Below are 27,522 nucleotides of genomic sequence, written 5' to 3' on the forward strand. Positions count from 1 at the left end.
TTGCTATTCTTCCAGCATGGCGGTTTCCCCTCCCGAGGTGGATCATGCAACATCTCTCTCGATACTATCATGGCGGTGACTTCTACCTTGCTCTTCTAGCGGGGTGCTTCATCCACTTCATCTTCTTTCATTCCTTATAATTCTCGGCACTATACGAAGACCAACATCAGGCTCCTATTTCTTCTTCGGCATCTACATCCAGGTTCAGAGGGGGTTCTTACCCTCCTTGGTATTCTACAGGCTTCAACACTTTGTCCTCGACATCGGCTTTTCCCCCCTGTTGTACCTTACCCTTTGCATGGCATGATTTCATCATCTTTATACTAGGGCGCTTGGGCAAGTGAATAATTTTCCCATGAGGACACCTGCTACATAAGCATTCTTCAACATGTAGCATACTTTGCATCTCATTGTGCAGAGCACCACTTCAGTGGATCCTAAGTTGTTTCCACCGGCGGCAGATGTCACCACACCACCATCCTCCTCCATCACATGGATACCTCATCACCTATTTTTCCTTGTCATCAACACCCTGAGTGGATGGGTTAGCTTGTTCTGTTTTGTGATGTGTTGGGCGTACCCTCCCTACTCCCGTCTTCTGGGCCACTATTACTCAATCGGCCGCATCTCATAAAATTTATCTCTTATTCAAAAAAAAAGTTCCATGTAGTTTCATCCGTCTTTGTAGGGCTTGGTAGGCCACTAGGCAACCGAAGTGCACCCTTTGTCCAATGCCCTGTCCTCTCTGGGGTGACTACTTGGATTCCCTTGGTAAGATAACCATCGCCTCTGTAGTCTTAGTAGGCCACTTGGCAGCCAACGTGCACCCTGTGTCCGATGCCCTGGCTGCTTTGGGATGGGACGCCTTAGGATCAATAAACATCACAGTGGTTGGCCTAACCTTTCGGCTCAGTTTTAGCTCAACACATGCATTACTTGCTGATTAGCCTCTTAAACAGCCCCAAAACACACTAAAAAATGCTCTTTTAGAGTAAAAACCCTAAAACGAGGAGCAATTCGAGAGAGTTCAGTGGAAACCCTAATTTTTGGGGCGCCCTTCCACATCTATAAATAGACAAGCTGCCCCATTCAGCTTTATTTCATCTCTGCAGGTTTCTCACTCCACGTGCAGATTTCAGCCATCAGCCTCCTCCCACGTGGCTGTCCAGCACTCGAGACTGCTGCCACTCCATCCGTGTTTGCTCCTGCTGCTGGCACCTTCATCCATGCTGACATCAGCTGCTGGCGACATCATCATCTACTGAGATCTAATCATCCAGTCATCGCCTACCACATCAGACACTGTTTCAGCCTACTGTTTACAACAGACTGTGCGCAGTTTCCAGCCTCTGATCGGCGGTACACTATTGCCTTTACCAGTTTCCAGCCTCCAGATTGCTACGTTTTGGTGACCAGCCTGCTGGCATTCACTATTCAGAACTCCTACACTCTGACTAGTGGTCACAGACTTGGGATCCGTCTTCGATGGACGTCACACTCTGACATTGCTCTGCCCTTGAGCACACTATACACTCTTACATTCATTTACAGCATTCATTTACTTCAGAGTTGTGTTCTCTCTCTCCCTTCTTCTGTTTGTGTTTGAGTTTCTATGTTTGAGTTTCTGAGTTTCGTGTTTAGGGTTTGAGTTTTTGAGTTTTGCCTTAGGGTTTGAGTTTTGCCCTCTGTGTCTGTGTCTGTGATTGTCTCTTTGTGTTTCTGTCATGGTCATACATTGTGTGTCCTCAGTCCAAACCCTAGCAATTTTCTTCACACCTCTTAACACCCCTCTCACATCTTGAAAGGATCCTGAGACTAAGGAAAATAGAGGACAAATGTAATGTGGCTAAGGAAGAACCCTAGTGAAAAGATTTGTCAAATTGTCTTCATTCTTTCAATACTCCACTATGATATACCAACCAATATCTTCTCCCAAATGAATGATACTAGATCTTTATATGCTTGGTTTGTGTGTGAAACACTAGGTTCCAAGCAATGGCTATGCAACTCTTGTTGTCTAGCATGGCTCTAAGGACAGCCAAGCTCATCTAGCAATCTGTGAAGCCTCACAGACGCACATGTGGTAGTACACGCTAGCCAATACTCTTACCTCTGTTAGAAGAAAGGGCCACCATGGGCTGGTTCTTGCTACTCCATGAAACAGCACACCACCCCAACATGAACCAATAGACCATACTCGAGCTCGAATAGTCAACGTCTCCTACCCAATCAAAATTGGTCCTTCCCTACAATACAATGTTCGAAGAATCACACGTATCTACTCTACAAACAAACCTATATCTGGTGTGCTCTTGAGAAACACAAAATCATCATAGCTATTTGCCAATGAGTTTTCTTGGGCTCACTCATAAACCATACAAGAAGGCCAACCAAAAATCATAGATCTAGCCTCATGTTAAGAAGCCAAATTGGTAAACCCACCAATCTCATGTCCCATCTCTAATACCCCAACATTTCCCCAAGAAAGGTGTCGACCTTTTCATTCCACTAATGTGGAGCTTGCTTTAATTCATAGAGAACTTTCTCTAACCTATACACCTCATGCCCTTGGCATCTAACCTATCAAACCCTAGAGGCTACTTAGCATAGATCTCCTCCTTCAAATCTCCATTGAGAAACGTGGACTTCACATCAGGCTCATAGACCGGCAATCCCTAATGGCTAGCCATCAAAGCAAGAATGAACTTAATGGTCACCATCCATGCAATAGGGGCAAAAGTACCATCAAAATGCACTTGGGTTTTTAAGCAAATCCCTTGGCCCATCAATCTTGCCTTGTGCTTATCCAAAGAACTGTCACTGCAATATTTTGTTTTGAACACCTACTTCACTCCAATGACTTTGTGTTTGGTTAGTCAAGGCACCAGCTCCCACTCCATTCTGTTGAATGGCCTCTAATTCCTACTCCGTTGCTCTTCGCCACTTGTCATGTTGCATAGCTTATCCAACTAAAGTCAAGTCCCTATCTACCATGGCACAAGTCATCAAGTCATAATTTACATGCAAAAACTCTCTTGAATGTGTCTGGCACCGACAATATTGCCATGGACTATCTTGCCACTCCCACTCATTTGACACAACCTCAATACCTTAAACTTTGAGGGTCCAACCATCCCATGGGAGAGAAGGCCAAAACTCCTCTCACTCCACCGTCTCAAAAATCCTTCAAATCCCAAAATGTGAGCATATGCATCACACCCAAAGACCCTAGAATAAAAGGCATAAAACACCTCAAAAGACATCATTCCTAGAACCACCAAAGTATGCGGTCTATTGAAAATGTGAACCAACTATTGCCATGGCCTCCGCCCATAGAACTTGGGCACTCAACAATGCTCCAACAAGGTCCTCACCATCTCCACCACTGTCCAATTCTTACATTCGAACACCCCATTTTGTGATGGAGTGTTGGTGTGGGCAAACTCTTGATGTATGATCCACACAAAATCGAGTCATTACATTGGAGGTAACAAACCACCATTGACAACTCCAACTACCTTTAGCTTCCAACCAAATTGCATTTCTTCAAAGATTAGCTAGTCTTGAAATAGGGAGAATGCATATGACTCCAACTGCAAAAAGAAAGCTCAGGTCATCCTACTAAAATCATCAATAATGAGCATAAAATGCTTGCTCCCTTTTAGGGACTCTTTTTACATAGGCCCGCTATAATGACTAGAGGCGATTGCCTTCTCACCTTGGCTAAACAACATTGTGTGGTCAATTTGTTAAGAAGCAACCCTACCTAGTATGAATCTACTTCCTTAAAATCTATCATCGAGTCCCCCAAACTAGATGCACCAAAAGAGTTAGTACATCACCTATTGTTAAAACAAGACTCTAACTAAAGAGCAGCTCCACATTGCCAACTACTATAATGGACCTTTGTTTCTCAATGACATCACATCTTACTTGTGTGTTCCCATTTTTCAATCTACAGACTCAGAAACCCTCTCTGAGCTTGTGTATAATCCAAATTTCTACGACTTGTGGGTCCCTAAAACACCCTTTGTACATAAATAAAACCACTTTTGTTGTAAATATCAATAAGACTATCATTTTTAATTAACCCAAAAACTCAAAATTCCCACACACACTACAACCCAATCCCCAGGATTGGAAGCTTGCATTATTTTCTACCAAGGGAGGAGAGCTTAAAGCTATTCTCCAAATCTTCCATCTATCAACCCCTCCTTTCAAGGAAAACTGACTATCCAAAAGACCTTAACCTACCCGCAATAACTTTTTTGTGATAAAAGGTTACACAAGTAAAGAAATGGTAAATGAATTATACATTATTCTTTCTCGACAGATAATTCTAATAAACGTTTATCTTTTATGAAGATGGCAACTCATCAAGCCCCTCCAATGTTATCCACACCTTGCCCAATGTTGATTAAAGACCCTCTCAATGAGGATAAGCTGGTGTTCACTACCAATGGCTGGTCACATTATTGTCATTGATCAACATGATACATGAGCTATTCTTTCCAATTTCTTTTAATCTCTTGAGTTGTATGATGGAAGTAATCTTGATAAAGAGTAAGTCAATAAGTACTATTAGTGAGTCGCTGAAGAATTTGGAGGTAAAGCCCCATCCTATTCAATCTCGTTTCAACCTATTCCTATTGCATTTTCAATCTATCATTCCCATTTCCTTTCCCAAAAAGTTGTAAAGGCTTCCATTCATTGCATGCTTGTTTGATTAGAGTGGAATAATCTTGCCATGTCATATTCCCGTTGAGGAAAAAGATGGCTGTTGGACAAGGTAGTAAGACAATAGAGAGGTGATCCTTCCTTACTACCTAAGACTTTGAAGGGGTGTACAACTAAGCCCCAAATGAAACTTTGCACACCCTTCGGTCATCTTGAACCTGTGCAAGGAGCCTTGATTGCCGATATATCCCTCCCCTAGGTACCACAAGTGGAGAATGAAGCCATTTTGAAGATTCAAAGCAACTAAGGAGGTTGCATGGCAGTTACAGGTTCATTACAAGATCAAATAGGGGGGTTCACAGGTCAATTGCAAACACTATTGCATTTTATACATAACATTAACATTTGTAAGAAGGTCCTTACAAGTTTCCCCACAATTGCATCAAGGTTTATAGGGCATATAGGGTAAAATAAAGGTCATAAATCTAAACAGGTTGCAGGCCTGTTCTAGACAGGTTCAGAGAAGTTGCTACAGATTTTGCCACAATTATTCTAATAGAGGATTTGTATGCTATTCAAAGAGGGCATTGTACCCTTCAATTTGAACTAAAAATTTTGGCAAACAAACATCGGGAACTAAAGTTATGGTTGTTTTACTGACAATGAGTTTCCTAGACAACACCACGACAGCTTGACAGGGGGTACTATTTGTGGCTATTTCACTCATTTGCCCTTACCCAAATTGGGAATATTTTGGATAAGCCCTTGCCTCATCTAATAAACTTCCTTTAAAGCCATTAATCACTTCATTTGGTGGTACATTCAGCAAACTCCTACTGATCTACTGTCTGGGCTACTACACTCTACAACTATGGCAAGAAATAAGAAAGATCAAGCAGTGGACAATATGAACGAGGACTTGCAAGCTTATTATGCTAATTAAACCCTTCCATTGATGCGATAAATCAAGGACATAATGTTATGGGTAATAGCATTTCAACTGGGGATGGAGCGCCTATTTATTCAGTCTTCTCCTCCGCATTCATCATTACGATCATTCATCACCTAACTGGTCCTAGTGGAGGGAGAGGAGCAGGTGCCAATGCTTTCACAACCAGTGACTCACATTGGTTTTGTACAGTTTCATATCTTGGTATATGGATTCCATTTCCTAAGTATCTCTTTGCTTCTTAGTTCCTTGTGCAGTGTTCTTTTCTTTCGCACCGTCTCTCTTCCTCTTTCCTTTGTCTTTTGTGCTCAGCAGTTTTCCACTCTTCCATCACTGCATCCACTTCTGACATGGTATCAGATTGCAGGATCATTGTTCCTGCTGCTTGTTTACACTGTTTTAGGTCTGAGTTTTGGCTTTTCTACTGCTGATTGGACCTTATTCTGACTGCTTTGACTGATTTCTAGCTTGAGCAACCATCTTTTGATCATTTTCGGCCTATCTCCTCAATGTTTTGTAGACTTCCATTTTCATTTTCAGCTTTTTGGGCCTGTTTCAAGGCTGGGGACTTGTTGCTGACCCTTCCGAATCTGTGTTTTGGTGTCTGCTACCTGTGTTTTACTGATCAGCACCTGCGTTTTGGCCGTTTGCTCCTGTACAGGACTGGGCAACAGTATTTTCAGGCTGGTTCTGGTTATTTTCGGTCGATCTTCCCACTTTGTGACACACTACTCAGCTTTAGAGAGGGTTCATGTGCATCCAATTATCGTGTTCTCATCACTACACTCTAGTTACTATTGATCTTTTCTCTATATACTTTCTTTATTGCTTGGAACTCATGCAATCCTTGTGAGTCAATCTTTTTGGCATACTTTTCTCTCTAAAGATCCCTTCCTTTTCTTCATCTTCTATGTATCTCCCTCATTATGGCTCCTCTGGAATCTCCTGATGGACAACATGCAAATATTCTTTACTCATCTACAAGTGTTATGTTAAAGACTTGCTATGTTCAACTCTAGGTTTCTATGAGAATGCTATCTCTTGGTGCTTCAAATGTTCCGGTTTTAGAGACAGATGCCATGTGGCAGAAGTAGATGCCAGCAATCTTAGTGCTATTATTGTGGCAAGAAGGGATATCTTCGAAAGGACTCCAGGACATTAGTAGCTTTACAACAAGAGCAAGCGCAAATGGTGACGCAAGGCGATGACTCTCTCGGCGAGTCTTCCTCTTCTCCAGGTTCAGGTTTAGGCTCCATCTATGTGGCCCCAGCAATGGCTACAAGGGCCTCCCTTCTAGGCTGCTAGTACAAGTGATGGGGTCATCCCTCACAACTCTCATGTGCCAAAGAGGGAGTGTGAGAGGGTGGTTAGATGGGGTAGGTGAACCTTATCTATACAGGTATATAGGTGCACAAGTTCCTGAGAGGGGTTTCCTTGACGCACCGACTGAAGTCTGGCGGGTTCAAATCCTAGAGCTAGGATTGACATGTAGGTTCATGATGAGCCGGTTCTTTGATAGAGAGTGGGATTGGCTCCTAGTCTGAGCTCACATGAGGGGAAACTTTGGCAGTCTAACCAAAGGCCGGGAGTCCATGGTCACATATGTTCAAAGGCATTTTTGATAGGATGGACTTGTATGCTACTGTGAGACATTATTGACAGATATTGAGAGTTGCTATGATTCTTCTCTATTTTCAAGTGCTAGTACGATTGACATCAACATCAGGTTCTCTCCAAGGCACCTTGGTGGTGGCTTGCATACCCGCTACTTGGGTATCCATGGTTGTTAGCAAATATGTCAATTCATAGCTGAGTCTATGCATGTCAATGGGCAAAGGCACCAAGATATTATCCTAATTATTTAGGCATTTTATGATGGTCATTTTAGCACTTATTGATAGGCAACCAGCATTAAATGTTGACTGGCTTGACATAATTTATGGCATTATTTTTGCCTATTTATTTAGGCTTCTCCTCCACATTCATCATTATGATCATTCATCACTTGACTGGCTTTGGTGGAGGGACAGAAGGAAGCGCCAGTGCCTTCACAGCCAGTGACTCACATTGGTTTTGTACTATCTTATATCTTGGTATATGGATTCCATTTCCCGAGTATCTCTTTGCTTCTGAGTTCCTTGTGCAGTGTTTTTCTTTCTCTTTCCTTTGCTTCTTGTGTTCAGCAATTTATTACAGTAGTTTTCCACACTTCCATCACTGCATCCACTTTTGACATGGTATCCGATTGCAAGCTTCAAAAGTGATGCAGCAATGGAAGCAAAGACAGGTGCTGAAATAAATTGTTGAACACAAGACAAAAGGAAAAGAACAAAAGATCAAAAGAACACTGCAAAGGAAGAGAACTCAGAGATGTGCTCGGAAATGGATTCCATATACCAAATACGATAATGACGCGTACAACAATGAGTCACTAGCTACTTGGGCACCACCACTGGCTCCTCTCTCCAACAAGAAGACCACTTGAAGAATGATGATGATTGAATGAGAGGAGGAGGAGCTACTGAATAAATAGACCCAAAATATACCAAATATGGCAGCTAGTTGGCCAGCATTTAATGCTGGTTGGGCAGCCAATAAATGCCTAAATAATCACTCATATGACTACTATAAAATGCCTAAATAACCCAGTATTATCAGGCATAGCCCAAACTCGCACATGAACTGACTAGATTACTAACACCCTCTCTCAAATCATGGGTGATCTTATACAATACAATGAGACAATGATAATCATATACAACAAAGAACCACTAGAGTAGAACCATGGATATCCAAGTAGTGGGTGATCAAGCCACCACCAAGGTGCCTTGGAGAGAACCGGAGGTCAATGTCAATTGTACCAGCTCTTGAAAATAGAGAAGAGTCATAATAGATCTCTGTGTATGTCAACAATGTCTCACAGTAGCATACAAGACTATCTTGTCAAAAATGCCTCTAAACATATATGACCATGGATTCCTCGCCTTTGACCAAGACCACCAAAGTGTCCCCTCATGTGAGATTAAGACTAGGAGTCAAGCCCGCTCTCTATCAAAGAAAACAGCTCATCATGAACCTGGATGTCAATCCCAACTCCATGATTTGAACCTGCCAGACTTCAATCAATGCATTAAGAATGTCCCTCTCTCAAACCTGTGCACATGTATACCTGTATAGATGAGGCTCGGCTACCCCATCTCACCACCCTCTCACACTCCCTCTCTGGCACGGAAGAGCCGGAGGATCAGAATTAGAGTCTGAGAAAGAGGATGATGCATCAAAGGAGGCCGCATCCCACTTCTTCTTCTTCCATGAGGCTAGTAACTCTTTACAGTCCTTCCACAAGTAACCCTTCTTACCACAGTGATAATATTGAATCTTAACCTTCTTCTTCCGGTCACTCCTCTCAGAAGCCGTAAAGGCTTCACTGGAACCACCATAAAGAGATGAGAGCCTTCCCTATAAACACAAAGATGTCTCATGCTCAAGCAACATTGAGGACATATGTGTAAAGCTCACAGGTGTAGAGGATATCTGCACCCTCAAAGCATTCGTCACTCCATCAAACTCCAAGGAAAGCTTGTAGAGTATTGTGCCCACTAGATGTGCCTCTGGAAGGGCAGACTGCATGTGTCGAAGTTGGTCCTATACCTATGTAACACAAAACAAAAGTGACTAAATGGTGTCCTTGGACTCGAACTTCATCTCTTGAAGCAGTCTATAAAGGGTCACAACATGCATAGGGAAAGGTGTCTCGTACAACATCTGAAGCTTCGACCATAGCTCTAGTGATGTTCTACACGAGGTAACCGCCGGTAGAACTTCTTTAGGAATACACCGAAGCAATGCGGAATATGCACGGGCATCATCTAAATCCCATATAAGCACAGCTTCCACACGGTTGTCCTCATCAAAATCATCGAGAAGAGGAAAATGATGCTAATGAGGCCGAGGAATAGCTCCACATACACTGTACCAAATCCACTTTTACACAAAGTAAGCTTTCATCATAGCACTCCATGTAAGATAGTCGGGTCCATGTAACATATCCATAGAAGTGCACAGAGGAGCCATCTTGAGAGAAGAAGAGAAGATAGAGGATAGAGAATATATGGAGAGGGAATACAGCCAAACCAAGAGCAAAGACTTTACAAAATGAGAGTTCACATGTAGTGTAACCAAAAATCTAATCAAAAACAAAGACCCACTCCTGTAAAATGAAGAAAAACCAATCAAAAACTACCAAAAACAGCAAAAACGACCTATACAAATAGTCGCCCAACCAGGTTAGGGGCAAAAAACCAAAAATGTAGACTGGTAGAGCATTGAATGAAGCAAACTAATGATTGCAAGTTGAAATCCAAGTGCAGGCTGAAAACGCAAGTTGCTGATCTTTGAAAAACGCAAGCCTAATCAGAGGGGAAAGAAAAATCTCTAATCAACAGAAAAATTGCAGCAAAAATCAAGATCTTGCAATCTGATACTATATCAAAAGTGGTGCAACAATGGAAGCAAAGACTGAAACAAATTGTTGAACACAAGACGGAAGAAAAAGAACAAAAGAACAAAAGATCAAAAGAACACTGCAAAGAAGAGATATGCTCGGGAAATGGAATCCATATACCAAACACAAGACTGGCACGTACAACAGTGAGTCACTAGCTACCTGGGCACCACCATTGGCTCCTCCTTCCAATAGGAAGACCACCTGAAGAAAGCTATTGGGTTGGCAGAGAGGTACTCTCGTAGTGATTTTCTCTTTCTAAGGTCTAAAATGATACAAGCTTTTGTGTGGAATTCAATATGAGAGGAAGAGGAACCACTGAATAAATAGGCCAAAAATATGCCAACTATAGCAACTGGTCGGCCAGCAATAAATGCCTAAATAATCACTCATATGACCACTATAAAATGTCTAAATAACCCAATAATATCAGGCATAGCCCAGACTCATTCATGAGCTAACTAGAATGCTAACATGAGGCTCTATGGCTCCAAAGGCCCATGTCATTGGTCAAGTGGCTGAGGCAAGTGGTTCTCATGGATCCAATGATTACTTTCAACTTTCTCAAAAAGTTAAAAATCTAAGCATGGGAATTCATCAATAAAGCCAAACCGTGGAGGTTAAGTTTGACCAATTAATAGCCGCTATCACTACATCAAGTGATAAATTGACCCTGCTTCAATTGCCAGTGGTTCTACTCCAACCACTCATGGTCCTACCATTGTCAACAAGCCTAATCAACATGTTACTTCAACTTTTGAAGTTGGAGAACCATCAAGATTCAAGTAGACATTTCAACCACTCCTACACATGCAATGTTCAAGGGAATACTGCAATTTGCCACGAGGAATCATAAGCATCATGAGCTACATTCTAGCCCTAGGAAAAAAGATGTACATGGTTGTGATCCATTTAATGAATAGTTCTATACTCAGCCCAATCAATCTCCTCATGGGGTAATAAATCATGAACCATCTTCACATGAAGAGCTTCCCAATTATGGTAGCTTTTAGCCTAAGTCAAATCAGTAAGAAAGAAGTTTTGAAATTCTGGTCCATTTAAGCGAATCACAGCCAAGTACTATATCAATAGGGCCCATCTCTAAAGCAATAAGGTCCAATGTAGCGGTGCATGTTGAAGATAAAACAATCAAAATGTGAGGGCAAACTTCCTTGCTAATCTCATGCGCACCATTAGCCACTTTTACCTTCAATGAAAAGTCCATTTCTTGTGGAGTATACTTTAGCCCATCAAGAGACTTGGTATTTACAAAACTATGTGTGCTTCTCTATCATTGAGAATATGAGCAACCTATCCATTTGTTGACCCTTTGAGCCTTAGGGAATTCTCCCCTTTGCTACCACATCATTGAGAATATGAGCAACCTGTCCATTTCTTGTCCCTTTGAGCCTTAGGGAATTCTCCCCTTTGCTACCACATCACGCATCACTTCTTCTTACTGATGCCATTTGGGCTATCAAATACACCCGCTACCTTCCTAGCTTTGATGAATAAGATATTGCAACCCTTCTTATTCAAAATAGTCCTAGTCTTCTTCAATAATATTCTTTTCTATAGCAAGAATGGCGAAGACCATTTGCAGCATGTGAAAGAAATCTTTGACACATTGAGGAAACATGAGCTCTTTGCCAAGAAAGCAAGCGCACTTTATGGCAAATGAGGTGGAGTAGTTGGGCCACATAGTGGGCAAAAAGGGTATCATGGTGGATCCAAAGAAGGTCCAATGTGTTAAGGACTGGTCTATTCCGACCAACTCAACTTCTTTGAGAGGGTTCCTTATTCTATCCTCATTCTATAAGCACTTCATAAAGAATTAGGCACATGTAATAGCTCCTCTCACCAATCGATTGAAGCACAAAGCCTTCTTTTGGTATGCCACACACACACAAAGCTTTAATGAGCTGAAATTTTCACTCATTTCAATACCCATCCTTATGTGTTCAGATTTTTCCAAGGAGTTCACCATTTGTGACGATGCTAGTGGACATGGCATCAGAGCTGTTTTATACCAAGATTGTGAAGTGATCACCTATGAAAATCGGAAGCTTAATGATAAGGAAAGAGGACTTCATGTTTACGAGCACGAGATGCTTGCTATACTTCATGCTATTCAAAAATGCCATCATTACCCTTTCTAACAGCATTTCAAGGTCGAGCAATCATTGAGTCTTGAAGTACTTTCTTTTTTAGCCCAATTTCTCTCTCAAGCAAAGACAATGACTAGCCACTCTACAAAGCTATGATTTTGAGATCGCTTATATAGTTGGAAAAGATAATGTAATGGCTGATGCACTTTCAAGCATGTGGGTATGCTCTATATCTACTATATCAACTATTCATACACATTGGATACATGACATCCAAGAGAAGTACTTAATGGATGAAGATGCAGCCATGCTTATGTAAAATTTCCAGCAAGGTGAATGAGAGAATTTTCCAAACTTCAAGTGGTACAATGGTCTCCTTTGGTTCAAGGGTACAGTTTACTTAAGTGGCCAATCAATTCATGAAAGGAGTATTTAAGCTCCATGGCATACCTATGAAGATTGTGTCTGATAGGGATACCAAGTTTATGGGTATTTTTGGAGAAGTTTATTCACTTCGACGGGTACTACTTTGACTCCAAGCACTGCCTATCATCCTCAAATGGACAGATAAACCAAAAGGGTTAATAAATGATTGGAAGTATATTTGAGACATTTTTTCCATAGACACTCAATCCTCTTGGAACCAATAGCTTCGTCTTGCAAAATTTTGTTACAACAATACCAATCATATAATGTCTCATATGTGAAGCGCTTTATGGATATAAAGTTCAAGTACCCTAAGCCCTCTTCAATGACAAAGTGAATCCTCAAGCTAAAGAAGAGCTCGAGAGAATGGATGCACTTATGAAACAATGAAAGGATAATATTCCATAGTCACTAGGGATGGGGGTGGGGGACCAGGACGGAGGGACGGAGGGAAATAGGGGACGAGAGACAAGGGACCGGGATAGGAATGTGGACCTAAAGTATGTTTTCTAGACATAATTGAAATATCTATAAAGAAACTAAACAAGTATAATAGCTTAACTTAAAACCTTCTAAAAATATCCCGTAAAACTTGAAAACAATACATGAACCATGAAAGTTGAAACATAAATAAATAATGAATACTCAAATTGAAAAGTAAAAGCAATAATTGTCAATGTCAAATGGTGATTGAGAAATATTGTGTGACTTAAAGGCTAAACTCCAATAGTAAATGTTACGAGGTAGTGAAAATTTGATGCTTTTCTTATGTTTAATTGACATTTGATTAAAGGATTAATCAAATGTGCAATTAAAAGATGCACATGTGAGGTGCAAGCTACTTTTTCACAGTTGAAGGCCGAAGGACCCTGTGAAAAAGATGGGTGTCAAAGGTAAAAGTTATAACAAGTTACACTTGTTAGATTCTAGGTGGATTTTGGTGTCAGTTTGTCCCTAGGACCATTAATTGGTCATTAAGTGTCAGTGGTGACACTAGGGACTAGGCATTAATTAATGGATCAATGCTTCTCCAAGGGTCAATTAATGCATGGGACCACTTTGGGTTGCAAATGGCCTAGCCAATTAATTTTTGGATGGACAACGTCAATTTTCTAGTCATGGATTAAGGACTGAATTAATTTTCAGAATTAATTAATTCTGAAAATTAATTAAATGGCTGGAAATTGTTGAAAATGGATTAAGAAAGTTGCCACTTGGCAAAACTTTCCCATGCAAGTGGGGAAAAGGTTAAATAGGGCTGAAGGGAGAGGAAAATCTCATTTTTTTCATTTTGGAGCTATTGAAAAGAAGTGTTGGACTATTGCTGCCAGCTTTTGGGGCCATTTCCCAGCCATTGGAGACCATTTTGGTGATGGAGATTGCATATTCTTGACCTTGGGAAGCTGGCAATTGCTGCTGATGCACTTTCTCCTGAAGATCACAGTCTCTAATGCTCCTATTGTTGTTGGTGCATCCGTTTGGGGCTGGTACAGCAGGGCAGCAGCTGATTTTGATCAATTCTTCGCGACAAATCTCAGAATTTTCTCTCTCTACAGCATTCTCTCATCTCCTTTAGCCTATGCTCAACCATTCTCAGCAATTCTCAGCCATTTGGAGGAGATTTCAGCCATTTTTTTGGTGGGCTGATCTGTAATTTCTGCAGTAAACCCTAATTTACAGCAAAAATTAGGGTTTAGCAGCCACCTTGGGATCCGTGCCAGAGATTGAAAGCTCAAGGGACTGAAATCAGCAGCTGGTAATTGAAGATTATCAAGGGATTTCAGGAGCCCGCCCATCCCAAATTGATTTGGAGCAGCATTTGGCTAGTCAAGGGTCAAATTGGAGAAGAAGTCCTGGGTGAATCAAGGGGCAAATGACCCAAAAGGCTTGCTGGTCATTTATGACAGCAAAAGCAATTGGTTAGCAGGAGGAGATTGAAGAATCTCAAGTTGTACTCCTTCCAATTGAATGAAAGCTAAAGAAATACCGCAAGGGGCGCCAGTTTTGGGGCCAACAGGGAGTCTACTATCCAAGAATGTTATGGTAAAGTGTGTATTTCGTTTTATGTGCATTTATTTATTGCTGTAATTAACTTTTAAATCAGATTATCACCACCCATTCCAAGAAGGAAGGCTGGTTTCAGTAAACATTCAACAAGAAACAATACAAATTGAGAAATATAGTAAAAGTTAAGACTGAGGAATCATAAATGCCAACTAAAGTCCAACAATAACCACCAAATAACGAGTCTTCGGACTACAGACTACAAGAATTAGTACAAGCTGAGAAATAATAAAACTAGTGGACTAAAGACCACAAGAAATAGTGCAAATAGTACAAACCCTATGACACGTGGCGTCCCCTGTATCCCATGATCCACCCACACATCCCCCCCGCACCCCCAAAAATCCCAAGACACATCTCCTTGTGATGGACCACTGCATGGAAATGCACCCTTTTTGGGCCATATTGAGGATGGGTCCCATGTTTCGAGACAAGATCCCTGCATTCAAAGTCTACATCCCATGCGTCCCATGTGACTATGTAATATTCACAAGGCACAAGAGATTATGAAATCATATCCTAATGAGTGAAGAAGGCACTTAGACTTTGATGAGGGAGATCGGGTCTTCTTGAAGATTCCCAAATCTCATTATGCTTCTCTCAAGGGTAGACACAACAAATTGGCTTACCAATTTTACAGTCCATACCAAATCATAAAGAGAGTTGGTGATCTTGCCTCTCAACTCAGATTTCCTCCTTCCACGTACATTCACGATATATTTCATGTTTCTCAGCAACTACCTAAGAAAATCATTGGTAAGTGTGAAAAGGTTTTAAGGAACCACTCAATGACGGAATACCTCATGAAATGGCAGGGTTTGCCTATGGATGAATCTATTTGGCAGCCAGCTTCATATCTAGATTATTTTCCTTGGCTTGTGCAAGAAGAGTTTTGACATACAAAACATGGCAGCTTGCTGTATTAAATCTGTCATGAATTTAATTGACCTAACTTCATCAAAATTTGACTTTTCTATATTGGATAGATACCTTATGGTGTCTACTACATTTCCATACTTCATTTACTCCAATCAAAGGTTTGTATCAAAATTTACGGGCCCTTTACTACAGCACTCTGTCCTAACGACAAGTCACATACTGCACTCTAAGTCGAACGATTGACAGGAAGCTCTAAACCATCCCTGATGCATAGTAACATGGGACAAGGAAAGGGAACAGGGACAGGGATGGGGAGAGGGTTGGGGATGGGGATAGGAATGGGGAACGTAAAAAAGTAGGGGACAAGGACCAGGGGTGGAACAACATACATAAATAACATTTTAAATTCCATGGTTAGCAAATGTATGCATGTGATGTGGTGGGTGAATGTGTACTACCGAAGACCATATACATGTGCATACATGCATATATGTATTTTCCATTGTGGAAAAAATGTGTATGTAATGTGGGCTTGCTACAAGAGTATGCTGATTCTGTATGTGTATACATGTGACAAAATAGGGAGGAAACAAAGATAACTAACATGTTCAACTCCTTGGAAGAAGGCCGAAAGACCCCAAAATACCAAAACTCTTTTTTAAAAAATTCCCTAGTTGAAAACGTCCTTTATCAGCCATCCTTGACAAGGGGATGAGGTAGGGGATGGCCAAGACAGGGGGGTGGGTGTTGGGGACAGGAGAGAGGGCGTTCCCCATCCCGTTTTGGCATCCCCATTGACAGGTCCGTCCAAAACAGCGTTTCCACATTCCAAGGGTCCGGGATGGCCATTGCTTGTTACTATGCCCTAATGGCAAGGGGCTATGTGAGTGAAGCTTGAGAGCATTGACCAAAACAAAACCTAGACCTTGGTGGATCATTTGAGCCAAAAGGTCATTGGGACCAAATGGACCTTTTGAACTAGACTGAAAGCTGATGGAACCTTGAATAAATACACTTGTGGTACAAGGGTTTCAACAAAAACAAGGAATTGACTATGAAGATATTCCTCCAAGAAGCAAATGGAAGCCAAAAACATTTAATATTTCAAGGATTAGCACCTACTACGTGTTAATCAATAGAGGGCACTCTTTAGAGAGCAATGTACCTCCATCAATGACAAGATATGAAGACACATGATCCTATGGGAGTGTGCAACAGAGGAGAAACACGAACACAAGAGGGGATAGAGAAAAGAGAGAGAATAAGAGAGAAGAGAATGAAGTGATAAATCTGCACTAAATTTGAATGGAAGGCTGAATACAATGGTGGACTGATCAATCCTTGCTTACAGCCCAAGGCATCAGTGAGGGCACCGAATCAGGCTAACGATGTCAAAAGCACCTAGATGGCAAAGAGGCTAAAGGCAAAGTGGGTTGTCACCTAGAAAAGAGAATGTGACCAGCCAAGTGTGGCGGACATGGCCAATCAGCTGCAGTCAGCCAGTAAAATGCTGGTTGACCTGCACAAAAACAATAAAATAGTGCTGGGCAAAAAATGAAGAACAGGCCACCCTAATAAATGTTGGCTGTCCCCCCACTGGTCACTAAAAAGGAAATGCAGAGGCTGTAATACTGCACTCTGCCAGTGTGAACACTCCTGAAACTCGCTGAAAAAGAAATGCATATAGAAATAATGGGCTGAAACAATCAAAGCTCCTAGTTTCATCAAACTTTGACAAAGTTCACAACTAAGAAATGACAGACTGACAGTACATGATAACACCCCCTCTCAGATCCAAGGATGACTGAAGACCCAAAGACCTCATGTGATGAAGCATAGAAGCATAAGACAAAGGCTTCATGGAGAGGTTCGCTGCATTGTCCTCCATGGGACAGTAGGCCACCACTAACTCGAAATCCACAATCTGATCTTGAACAAAATGGTACTGAACCTCAATGTGCTTCGTGCAAGCATGAAACACTGGGTTCTTCACTAGAGCTAGGGCACTCTATTTAACCACATGCAGCTGAGTGGGTCCAATCTATGGAAACCCAATCTCCGCCACCAATTGGTGGAACCAAACTATCTCCTATGCTATAGAACAAAGAGCATGGTACTTTGCCTCCAGAAAAGCAAGGCCATGGTAGGTTGCTTCTTACTGCTCCATGAGATAGCTCCCAATCCAAGGAAGAAAACAAAACCTGTAGTGGAGCATCTAGACTCCACATCTCCTACCCAATCTGAGTCACACCATCTAGTGAGAGTGGCCCCCTCTCCATAAATGATCCTGTAGGATCGAGTCTCCTATAACAGTGCAACCTGACCAAAGTTGATCGTACTATAACCAATAAACATAAGCTTCTTTAACTCCAAGTGAGCTTACTCTGTTTCTTCTTGTCCAGATGGACATAAGCATCGCACCCAAAGATGCAAAAGTGGGAGATGAAAGGCTTCTTCCCAAATAAAGCCTCATATGGAGTCATGTCTTGTAAAGCCAAAGTCAAAGACTTGTTGCAAATATGCACCGCTATAGCAATCATCTCATCCCAAAGGAAATGAGGAAGACCACAATGTTGCAACATCGGACATGCCATCTCAAGCATGGTCCAATTGCCATGCTCCACCACATTGTTCACCAATAGTATGTTCAGATAGGAGTACTCTATCCGAATGTCATGCTCCCAACAAACCATGTCAAAAGCCTTGGATCAAAACTCTCCACAATGATCAACTCATACATCATGAACCTTGAAAGAAGCTTGTGTTTCAACAAACACCTTCCAATCATAGAAGTTGGAGTACAACTTACTCTTGTACTACAAAAAATACAGCCAATGTACCTACTGAAATCATCAACAATAAGCATCAAATATTTGGCCTTCCCAATGGAGGCCATGCCCATCAATCTACACAAGTAGCTATGCACCAACTCTAGCATAGTAGTAGCCCTACAAGAAGTAACCTATCATTCAAGCTGCCTATGTTGCTTGCCCTATAAGCAAGTAGGGTACAATGTGTGGATGGGGAGAAAAGTGGGAAGCCCCTCCACTAACTTCTTCCAAGAAGCTTTTTGATGGAGTCAAAGTTTAGGTTCCCATAACGAGCATGCCAAAGAAGCCCAAGCTCATGAGAAGTTTGCACAACAAGGGTGGTGAGATTTTAGAACCCACCCTCTATTGAGAAACCCTTCATCCTTTTTGTGTTTCTGTGTTTTGCGTTTAGGGTTTGTAGCCCCAAAAAGGGGCGCCATCCTAGACTGCTTGTGCCTATTTATACGCCACTCTTCATTCATTCCTCACGGCTGATTCATTCAGTCCGTCACCTCTTCTCTTCAACCTCTCCACTACCCTCACCCTTTTTGTATTTCTGCGTTTTGCGTTTAGGGTTTGCACCCCAAAAAGGGGCGTCATCCTAGACTAACTGTGCCTATTTATACACCACTCTTCATTCATTCCTCACGGTTGATTCATTCAGTCCGTCACCTCTTCTCTCCAGCCTCTCCACTATCCTCACACCCCTTTAGGAGGACATTGCGGTTCGTGGTTCGTGGTTGTCTTCATCATCTTCCTTGTGCTACGGCACCCTTGTTCCCTTGTATCACATTCACTCCATTATTCAAAACTTCATCATTCCATTCATCAGAGTTTCTTCTCTCTTCTCTTCTCTTCTTGGTGTTTGCCAAGTTCACTCCATGTTCCTCCCCGCAAACCCTACTGTCTCACTGGTACGTCATCTTTTGACACCCTCCTGTGTACCTATCCAAAGAGTCGATACTAGAACCTACAAAAGAATCCTCAACAGTCACAGCATCTTGGGTGAAGACCACCTATGTATCTAGTTGTGTCAAACCATGAATTAAAAGAAGGTTAAAAACTTAATCAACTATATAGAGAACTTTGGCAAAAGAATCACATCTATTTGGCAAAAGGAAAACGATCCCTACTCGACAAATGGGTATGGAAGACTAGTTACCAATCATGACAGAATCCCTTTGAAATGAAGATATTGAAGCCAATGCTGACAGTAGGTCATGTGTGAAGAGGCTCCATTGTCCACAAGCCATAGCTTCTCCACAATGGAAGAAGCAAGTATTGTATCCTTGATCTCAAACACATGAACAAAGATTGACTTTGCGGTAGTTGGGGTAGCCTTTGACTCCTTAGAACCTTCCTTTGGCTCCAAATGGGGATACTTTTGCCAACACTTCTCTTTCGAATGAGTGCCCTTCTTGCAATGTAGGCACTTGAACTTAGACTTCTTCTCATTTTTCTTTTCATTCTACTTCTTGTTATTAGCCATCTTGTTCCCCTTCTTCCCCCCTCTTACACCTACAGTAAAAGCCTTTATAGAGCAAAATCCACTGGCCCCTATCTCTTTGAGTCACTCGTCATTCTCCAAGATAAGTGGAATAAGCTCTTCCCAAATAAGAATCTCATGTACCCTAAAGGTAAGCAAATTGGTGTAGAAAACATCATACTTTGGAGATATCAACTAGGTAAGAACCATCGCCATGTCCTTCGAAGATGTCATTTGACCTAGGGATCCAAGCTCATCCTGGATGTCCTTTATTTTGTTGGCGTGGTCCTTCATAGAAGGAGACTCATCAACTGAGAGCATCCTAAGTTTCTTCTCTAGAGTGATATGGTGGGCAAAGGTCTTATGATGGTTAAGGGAATAGAGCTTCGTCAACACCTCCACTACAATCCACAACCTTCGTACATGAACAAGGACAAAATCCTATAGACTCATAATGAGAAAAGACCTAGCTCGAGATGAGTCAAGAATCAAGCCAATCCCATAGAGTTGCTTGATCCACTATAGAATCAATGGCGAGATCCTCCACACAACAAGGAATTGGGGTGGCAACAAAATCCCAAAGGTGTCGAGTAAACACTCCACTTTGCATGACCAAAGGAAGTAGTTTTGTGGGTAATGAAGGGAGAGTGAGCACATGTACTAAGGATGCCATCATGGAATATGAGGGCCAAAAGAACAAGCCTTATGTTAAGCATACAAAGAAACGGGTGAAGGAGAAGGCCGCTCTAATCTTCTAGACCTATCAAAGCGGTATTCCCTTTTGAAAAGGTGCTCTAATCTTCTTTTTTGCATCGCTCTTCACAACATTCGGACCAATGCGAATGCCTATATTGTAAAGAATAAATAGACTCCTCATTTGAGTCATCAAATACATTGAACCAGTGGTAGCTCATCTCTGAAATAGACCTGCAATCACACTGGAGAATTTGCGTGAAAAAATCAGCTACCCCCTGCAAGAAGAAGTTGTAGATGTCTTGCATGCTCATAGAATGCATGCTCATAGAAGGCCCAAAAACAGCAGCAAGCTCGATTCTTTGCAACAAATCTGCTTCAAACTACCACCTAGATGTGGTCTTCTCTTGTAGAATCCTGCATGTCCTCACTTTGGCGATATATCATACGAGAGTGCACAATGGAAGAGAAACATGAACATGGAGGGTAAAGAGAAGAGAGAGACAACAAGAGAGAAGGAGAATGAAGTGATAAATCTGCACTGAATCTGAATGAAAGGCTGAATACAATGGCAGACTGATCAATCTCTGCTCGCAGCCCCAAGGTGTCAGTGAGGGCACCAGATCAGGCTGATGACATGCATCGTGATTGGTTTTTGGGGGGGGGGGGGGGGGATGCGGGGTTTATATAGCAGCCCACAGCCAAATATGGCCAAAAAGCTGCAGTTGGCCAGTAACATGCTCGTCAACCCACACAAAAATAATAAAATAATGCTGGCCAAATGTTGGCCACCCCCCACTGGCCATTGAAGAAGAAATGCATAAGGCTGTAATACTGCCAGTGTGAACACTCCCTAAACTCACTGGAAAAGAAATGCACACAGAAATAATGGGCTGAAACAGTCAAAGCTCCAATGTTTCTGTCAAACTCTGACGAAGCTCACAAGCAGAAGATGACGGACCACCAAATACAGGCTAACAAATCCACATGCCTTGAGCAACAAGCATGCCTAAGAGATCTTGAAGACAACTGTTGGCTAGTACTCATACCACTATATTTAAAAATCAAATAAATCACCTCTAAAGAGGCAATCAAATTCATAAGAGAAATTGCTCATGTGTATGGATGAGGGGAAGGTTGGAGGTAGTTATCCCTTTACTTATATCAAAGAAACCTTGTGGTAAGAATTGCAACAAGATGCTGGGCATCACAAAATCCACAAAACATACATCTCCACCAATTACCGCACTTCTCTCAAGAAACTAATAACCCTATGGCCTGAATACCTTGAGGCGCTTGCTGCTGATCTTGTCACATTCAGCATGAATCCATATCTCACATCTGTCACACTGGACCTGTTAGACCAAATAAAGTATAAATCCTTCCACAAAGCTACCCAGTTTTGCATCACACAGTTAGCATGGATATAGACTTCCTTAAAGGTGAAAATATCAAAATGTACCAAGGAAAAGCATACCCAATCTCCCTTATCAGTGGGATGCCATACTTTTTTGCATATTCCACAGTACTGCCGAGACTTGTACAACTGCAAACAAAATTAGAGACCTGAAGTGTGTTGCTCTATTCAACACCAAGCAGCTTCAAACATCAAGAAAGTGGCTGGTTATCTAAGACTTTTTAAATGGAGCTAGAGGTGTACCTCAGCATGAACTTTGTTGTTAATTGATGACAGAATCATTTTACTAGGAACAGACACACATACATGCATGCACAGTCTTGAATCTGTATACAGTATTATATGTTTACTATTTCATATATACATTACAATGTCAGCTAATTTCAACACATGGCTCTATTGAAACCAAACCTTAAAGCAATATTTACAAAGCATTTGACCCTCTAGTACACCACTCTGCTTTCTTGAGCTTGTTTTTGACGAGATAACTGCTCCACAACTGCTACAGTTCTTTGCTTTTTTATTCCCAGGTCGAAGAACCTGGAGAACCACAATAAGATAAGAATATACATCTGTTTGTCTAAATAAAAGCAACTACACTTTGTTGTCTGTGTACAAGTGCATATTGACTTTCAGACTAATAGTTGATGCCTTATACACTCGAGAAAATTCGCCTGTAAATGGTAGTGACAATTATACTATGACACCCATTGAAAATGAGGGCTATATTACTAACTTTCTTTGGTGAAGGTCCATCATTCTTTGCACTTCCACTCTCTATACAATGTGAGTTTTCTCTTTCAATTGGAATGACAGACAGATGGGATTTTCCAGACCCCTCCTCATAGTCACTTAAACCATAATCTGCAAGGGTTGCTTCAATAATGGCCAGCCTAAAATCACTAGGCCGACTTTTGTTGAGAAAAGTTTGACCTGAAAACCTGAATGAAACATGTAGAGGAAATAAAGCTTCATTTTGTGAAAGAATCCCAAAATCTTATGGAAAAATGAACAATAATGTAGTTAAGGAACTGCTTTAAACAGAGAAAAAAGTTTGTTTCTATACTCAGGTTTGTATTAACAGTTCCATGCATATGAAACATAGAAGTTGTAAGTGAAAGAGAAAAGCATACACACCCCAACACCTCATGGAGATCTGCAGCTAGGCATATCTAAACAGTTGGAGTTGATACAATGACTTGCAGTTCATGCACTAGCATGCCGTGATTATATTTCTTCAACATTTGCCTGCCTCCACGCTTACCTTGGTAGCACCTCTCCTACCCTACATTTCACCCTTTAACAGTCTTTCCCTGCATGCCTCGCTTCTTATCATGCAGTGCCTGCCTGTTTGGTTCACTCGTCCTCACCTCGTCTGACAGAATCATCATTGAACTCAGTGCAACCATCAACCTTCTTCCAAGTTCCACTGCTTCTAAGAGGCATGTCCGTATCCAATCAGTCCCAAGGCAGAGATCTTAAGCAGAGCCTGGAGACACTGGTCACACAAGCAACCATCTACCATACAGAGGTCACTATTAGACGTGGGATTTTTGAATGGTTAGATATGGGATATTTGAATGCATAGGATGCCAAGCACATCCTGGAATCTTAGGCCAGCAAGTTGGCACTAAAATATCATCTATGTTTACACACATCTTAGGTGCATTGAATCAAGGTCATCGAGGTGCCAGATTATGGCAATAAGTGAAAAACATACTCTTTTTAGGCATACGCTTCTAGGGAAGTTTTGTTTGTCCCTGTCACTCTCGCTTCCCTTCATTAAGGTAGGCAGATCATCAGCAAGGGAGGGAGATCCTGTTTGAGGAGCAAAGTAGGGGGATGCAATGTGCATGTTGGGGATTTGCCAACCATGCCATGGAATAGCACTATCACTATTGGATGAGGTTGAGGTCCAATTAGGAGGAAGTCTTAGACTTGGGTAAAGAACATGAAGGTGGTTGGATTTCTAGCAATAAGTGCAAAACTTAATTTTTTGGCACACACATTGCCAAGGAAGTTTCATTTTAGTGTCCCCACCACTGTCATTGCCCTTCATTAAGGTAACTGGTGATCAGCAAGGGATGGAAATTCGTGTGTTGAGCAACCAAAGAGGTGAGTACAGTGTGCACAAGGGGAAAGCGTCTCAAGTTTGACTAGTCTTTGGCAGTTTGAACAATTTTTTTGCCCTGGTTCAATAAGAAAAAGGTTTCGTATGGAAGAAAAACTCTCACCTATACCCTCCTTAACAATCACCAATTGCATGGCCAATAAGACTAAACCTTCTATTCTCACTTTTGAAAGCTGATGGTTGAGAGAAGCAAAAAAAATATTGTGTTTTGACTGCGCTTGAGTAGACTGACAATAAGATGCATTTGATCAATCAATTGTAGCTCTTTCATATTAGCTTGACCTAAGTGCCAAAAAGTGCAGCATTCATGGCTCATATTACACCATTGAACAATATCAATCACGAAGATTAGAGCCAACCCAAGGAAGCTACCCAAGTCAAGTTGTAAGGCACACCTGTCCAAGAAGTCAAGAAAAGGAAATATCATCCCTCGCCTAACCCATGCATAATCCTGCCACAAAGACAAAGAAGCTTAGAGAATGACAACAACATGACTAAACCATCTGAAAAGCATAGATCAAGAATACCCTGTCTCTTCCTTTTGCTCTTGAATGTCCATAAAACATCACACAAAGACGGCCAGCAACACATGCTTTACGAACAGATTCAGGTGCCTCCTTCACGGGGTCGATAACTTTTGCAGGCCAAGCAGGGTCTTTCCTTTTCCCTGATTTAGCCCACACTATATCCCCAACATCAAACTCTTCCAAACAAGGTGCAGCAGCGTCCTGAAGACTCCTAGAACTAACCAAGTCGCCACTGGATTCTGCAACTCCAGGTGATAAGCTCGTTTCAGCAGAGTTCCCTACTGAAATATCAGCCCCATTCAAAAAGACTGATGCATGTGCTGACACTTCTGCATGATTTTCCTCTGGTAGAGTTGCATTGGTGACTTCTCCCAAAAAGCTAGCTTCTAAATTGTGTGCAATCGCCTTATCCATGACTGGACTAATATGTTTGTCATTCACCTGTGGTGTTCTGCCACGTTTTTGCTTGTCAGCTGATGATGACTTTTTTAGAGTTATCTGGTCTTCCAAACCTCGTTTCACACCTTTCTTCCATGGCTCTAATACAGAATCTCTGAATCGTGAAGGCAAAGCCTGGGCCCTTCCTCGTTTTGTAGACACAATTGGCCCTGCTGCCTTATTCTCAAGAAGGTGTGGATCTCCAACTGGAGAGGAGCTGTATTCTTCTTCTCTGTCAACCTGTTCACCTTCGCCAGCATCTGAACTGGCTGTCTTTTTAGGTAATATCTTCCGCTCGTGATCACCCAAATGGTGCTTCATACATTGTTTTGACTTTCCAACTCTTTTTTGTGAGGCGCACGTGTCTTTTCGAAAGACTTGTTTATTTGAGGAGATACCTGAAGCTTCACTCTGCATTATCAGTGAGTCTGCAGGATGTTGGTCCATGCCTGATGCAGCCTGAAGCAGCAAATCCAAAGATGATATTTCTTTCAATTTCTGAACTGCTCTTAAATCCCTGTTACCATCTGGCATTCCCAAATTCAGAGTTTCTACTCCCTCACATGTATTTCCTCCTGTTGAATCACCGTCATCTTTCACTTGTGACATTTTCCGCAAATAGAAGGTTCCATATGCCTGAATACTATGTGGGGCACCACCAACAGATTTGGGGAGCATTTTGGCTTCCAAATTCAAGATTTGTGATTTGCAAATTGAGGGTTCCTCCAGAAAATTACAACCTTCTTTGACACTCATCCTCCTCTGTGGGATCACTTGTGCATTGCATTCAGTGCCAACAGCTAGGTCTCTTCTGTAAGATCCCAATTCCTGCTCAGGCTGCAGCTGCAGTTCTTTCCATACCACACTGTCATTATTCCTTTTTTCCAGGGTTGAAGAGCTGTCAACACTACCTGTATTAAGAGGAAATGCACTTTTCTCAGCTTCTGCCCTGAAAAGGTCCGTGTTTGCAGTTGTCAAGATTGACTGATCCCCCGCCTTCCCATCCATCATCTTAGGCTTCTTAGCTATGGGCATGATTGTACTACTGATGCGTGAAATCAACAAGTTCTGGCCAAGAAAGTTTGACGCTAGCATCTCTGATGCTCCACTTGCTAGCATATCAAAGTGATTTACATTTTGTTGCTCTAAGCTGCTGTCGACCATTGAACGTGCACCCATCTGTGCTTCTACCCGTTTCCTTCTGACCTATGAGGCCATAGGAGCAGCCTCACTATAAAAATTAGCATCTTTAGTTGCTGCTGCTATTCTCTTCCAACACATGCAGAATGCATTAACCCACTGTTCTAGCAATACCTTGCTTTTAGCATATTCTCCCTCTCCTTGATAGTGTGATCTTCCAGCCTTCAATATCATGTCCTCGAACAGGAAGGTATATTCGAAACCATGCCCTTCGATAGGTGCATTGAGCCACTTTCCTAATGTAGAAGCTTGCTCATTGATTAGACACGAGATATATTCCTTTGACGTCGATAGCTTCATGCAGAATTGCAGCGGCAGTCTACGGTCGTGGAGAAACTGCAAGCTGGATGCACTTCGGAGCAGCTGACGTTTCCATGTCACCTTTTTCTCCTTCTCTTATCACATTGAAGCAAGGGCGCAGCAATGTCCCCGACAGAGAGCTCTCTCTAAATCTCCAAGTCTCGGAAACCTGAATTGCTGCAATGGACCAACCTTGCCTTTCTGCAATAACGCTAACGATTGTTAACGAGATATGATCATGACGAGATGTCCAGGTTTTGCTAGCTGAGAAATAATGATGATGACGATGATTGATCAGGACTTGAATTCCGCAATTCGAGCTCTGCATAATCTTCGCCCATGAACACGAATTCCGCAAATGGGGAGGTGACGAAGGGTCTGAAATTAGCCGAGCATTGCGGGACAGGAAACACAAGTAAGCTAATCAACCTCTGCGCCGGGCGCGGCTCGCCATGGCGACCACCAGTTCGGATAGCATGGCAACAAAAATGCGCAGGGGAAAGAGCTTCGACGAGCGCGGCAGGATTCAAGGCAGAATGTAATCCTGCTGCACGAAGAAGACAAACAAGAACAGCAAGCAAATGGAGAAGGAGAAGAACAAAGAGGGAGCAGAAGAAGACCCTGCCACCTCCTCGCGATGGCTGAGCCAAGCTTCTCTGTCTCCTGACGAGGCGCTACCCTTAGAAACATATATAAATAAACGTATTTGTGTTCGAACACGGGTTTTAATAATAGGCTCTTAATCCACTTGAGTTAGAAGCCTATTAGACTTATTAGACAATTGACACCCGGAGGTCTATTGGCTGTGCTGGTTGTGATGGTTGTGATAGTCGGCGCGTGGATCGATTGTTGTGGTCATGATAGTTCATGTGTGAATGGGTAATAGTAACTAATAGCAACTTTGGTTCACATT

At 42.0% G+C, this 27,522-nt stretch overlaps 1 protein-coding gene across 2 annotated transcripts in view; it reads right to left on the reverse strand.

Annotated features, from left to right (window-relative positions):
- LOC148017183 (histone-lysine N-methyltransferase ATX4-like) overlaps window positions 1–27,285 on the reverse strand; it is a 131,945-nt gene extending 104,660 nt beyond the window's left edge. For both annotated transcript variants that reach the window (XM_087663434.1, XM_087663433.1), the window contains exons 1-6: window positions 24,672–27,285; window positions 24,540–24,595; window positions 22,750–22,954; window positions 22,425–22,553; window positions 22,074–22,142; window positions 21,883–21,951 (exon numbers count right to left, since the gene is read on the reverse strand). In XM_087663434.1, coding sequence (XP_087519560.1) covers window positions 21,883–21,951; window positions 22,074–22,142; window positions 22,425–22,553; window positions 22,750–22,954; window positions 24,540–24,595; window positions 24,672–26,288 — 2,145 coding nt within the window. In that variant the 5' untranslated portion in view covers window positions 26,289–27,285. The remainder of the gene's footprint in view (window positions 1–21,882; window positions 21,952–22,073; window positions 22,143–22,424; window positions 22,554–22,749; window positions 22,955–24,539; window positions 24,596–24,671) is intronic.
- Between the last annotated feature and the right edge of the window lie 237 nt (window positions 27,286–27,522).

The sequence above is a fragment of the Lygodium microphyllum genome, chromosome 22 (genome assembly GCF_053477565.2).
Source record: "Lygodium microphyllum isolate KBCC chromosome 22, Lygodium_microphyllum_v1.1.10, whole genome shotgun sequence".
Classification (NCBI taxonomy): domain Eukaryota; kingdom Viridiplantae; phylum Streptophyta; class Polypodiopsida; order Schizaeales; family Lygodiaceae; genus Lygodium; species Lygodium microphyllum.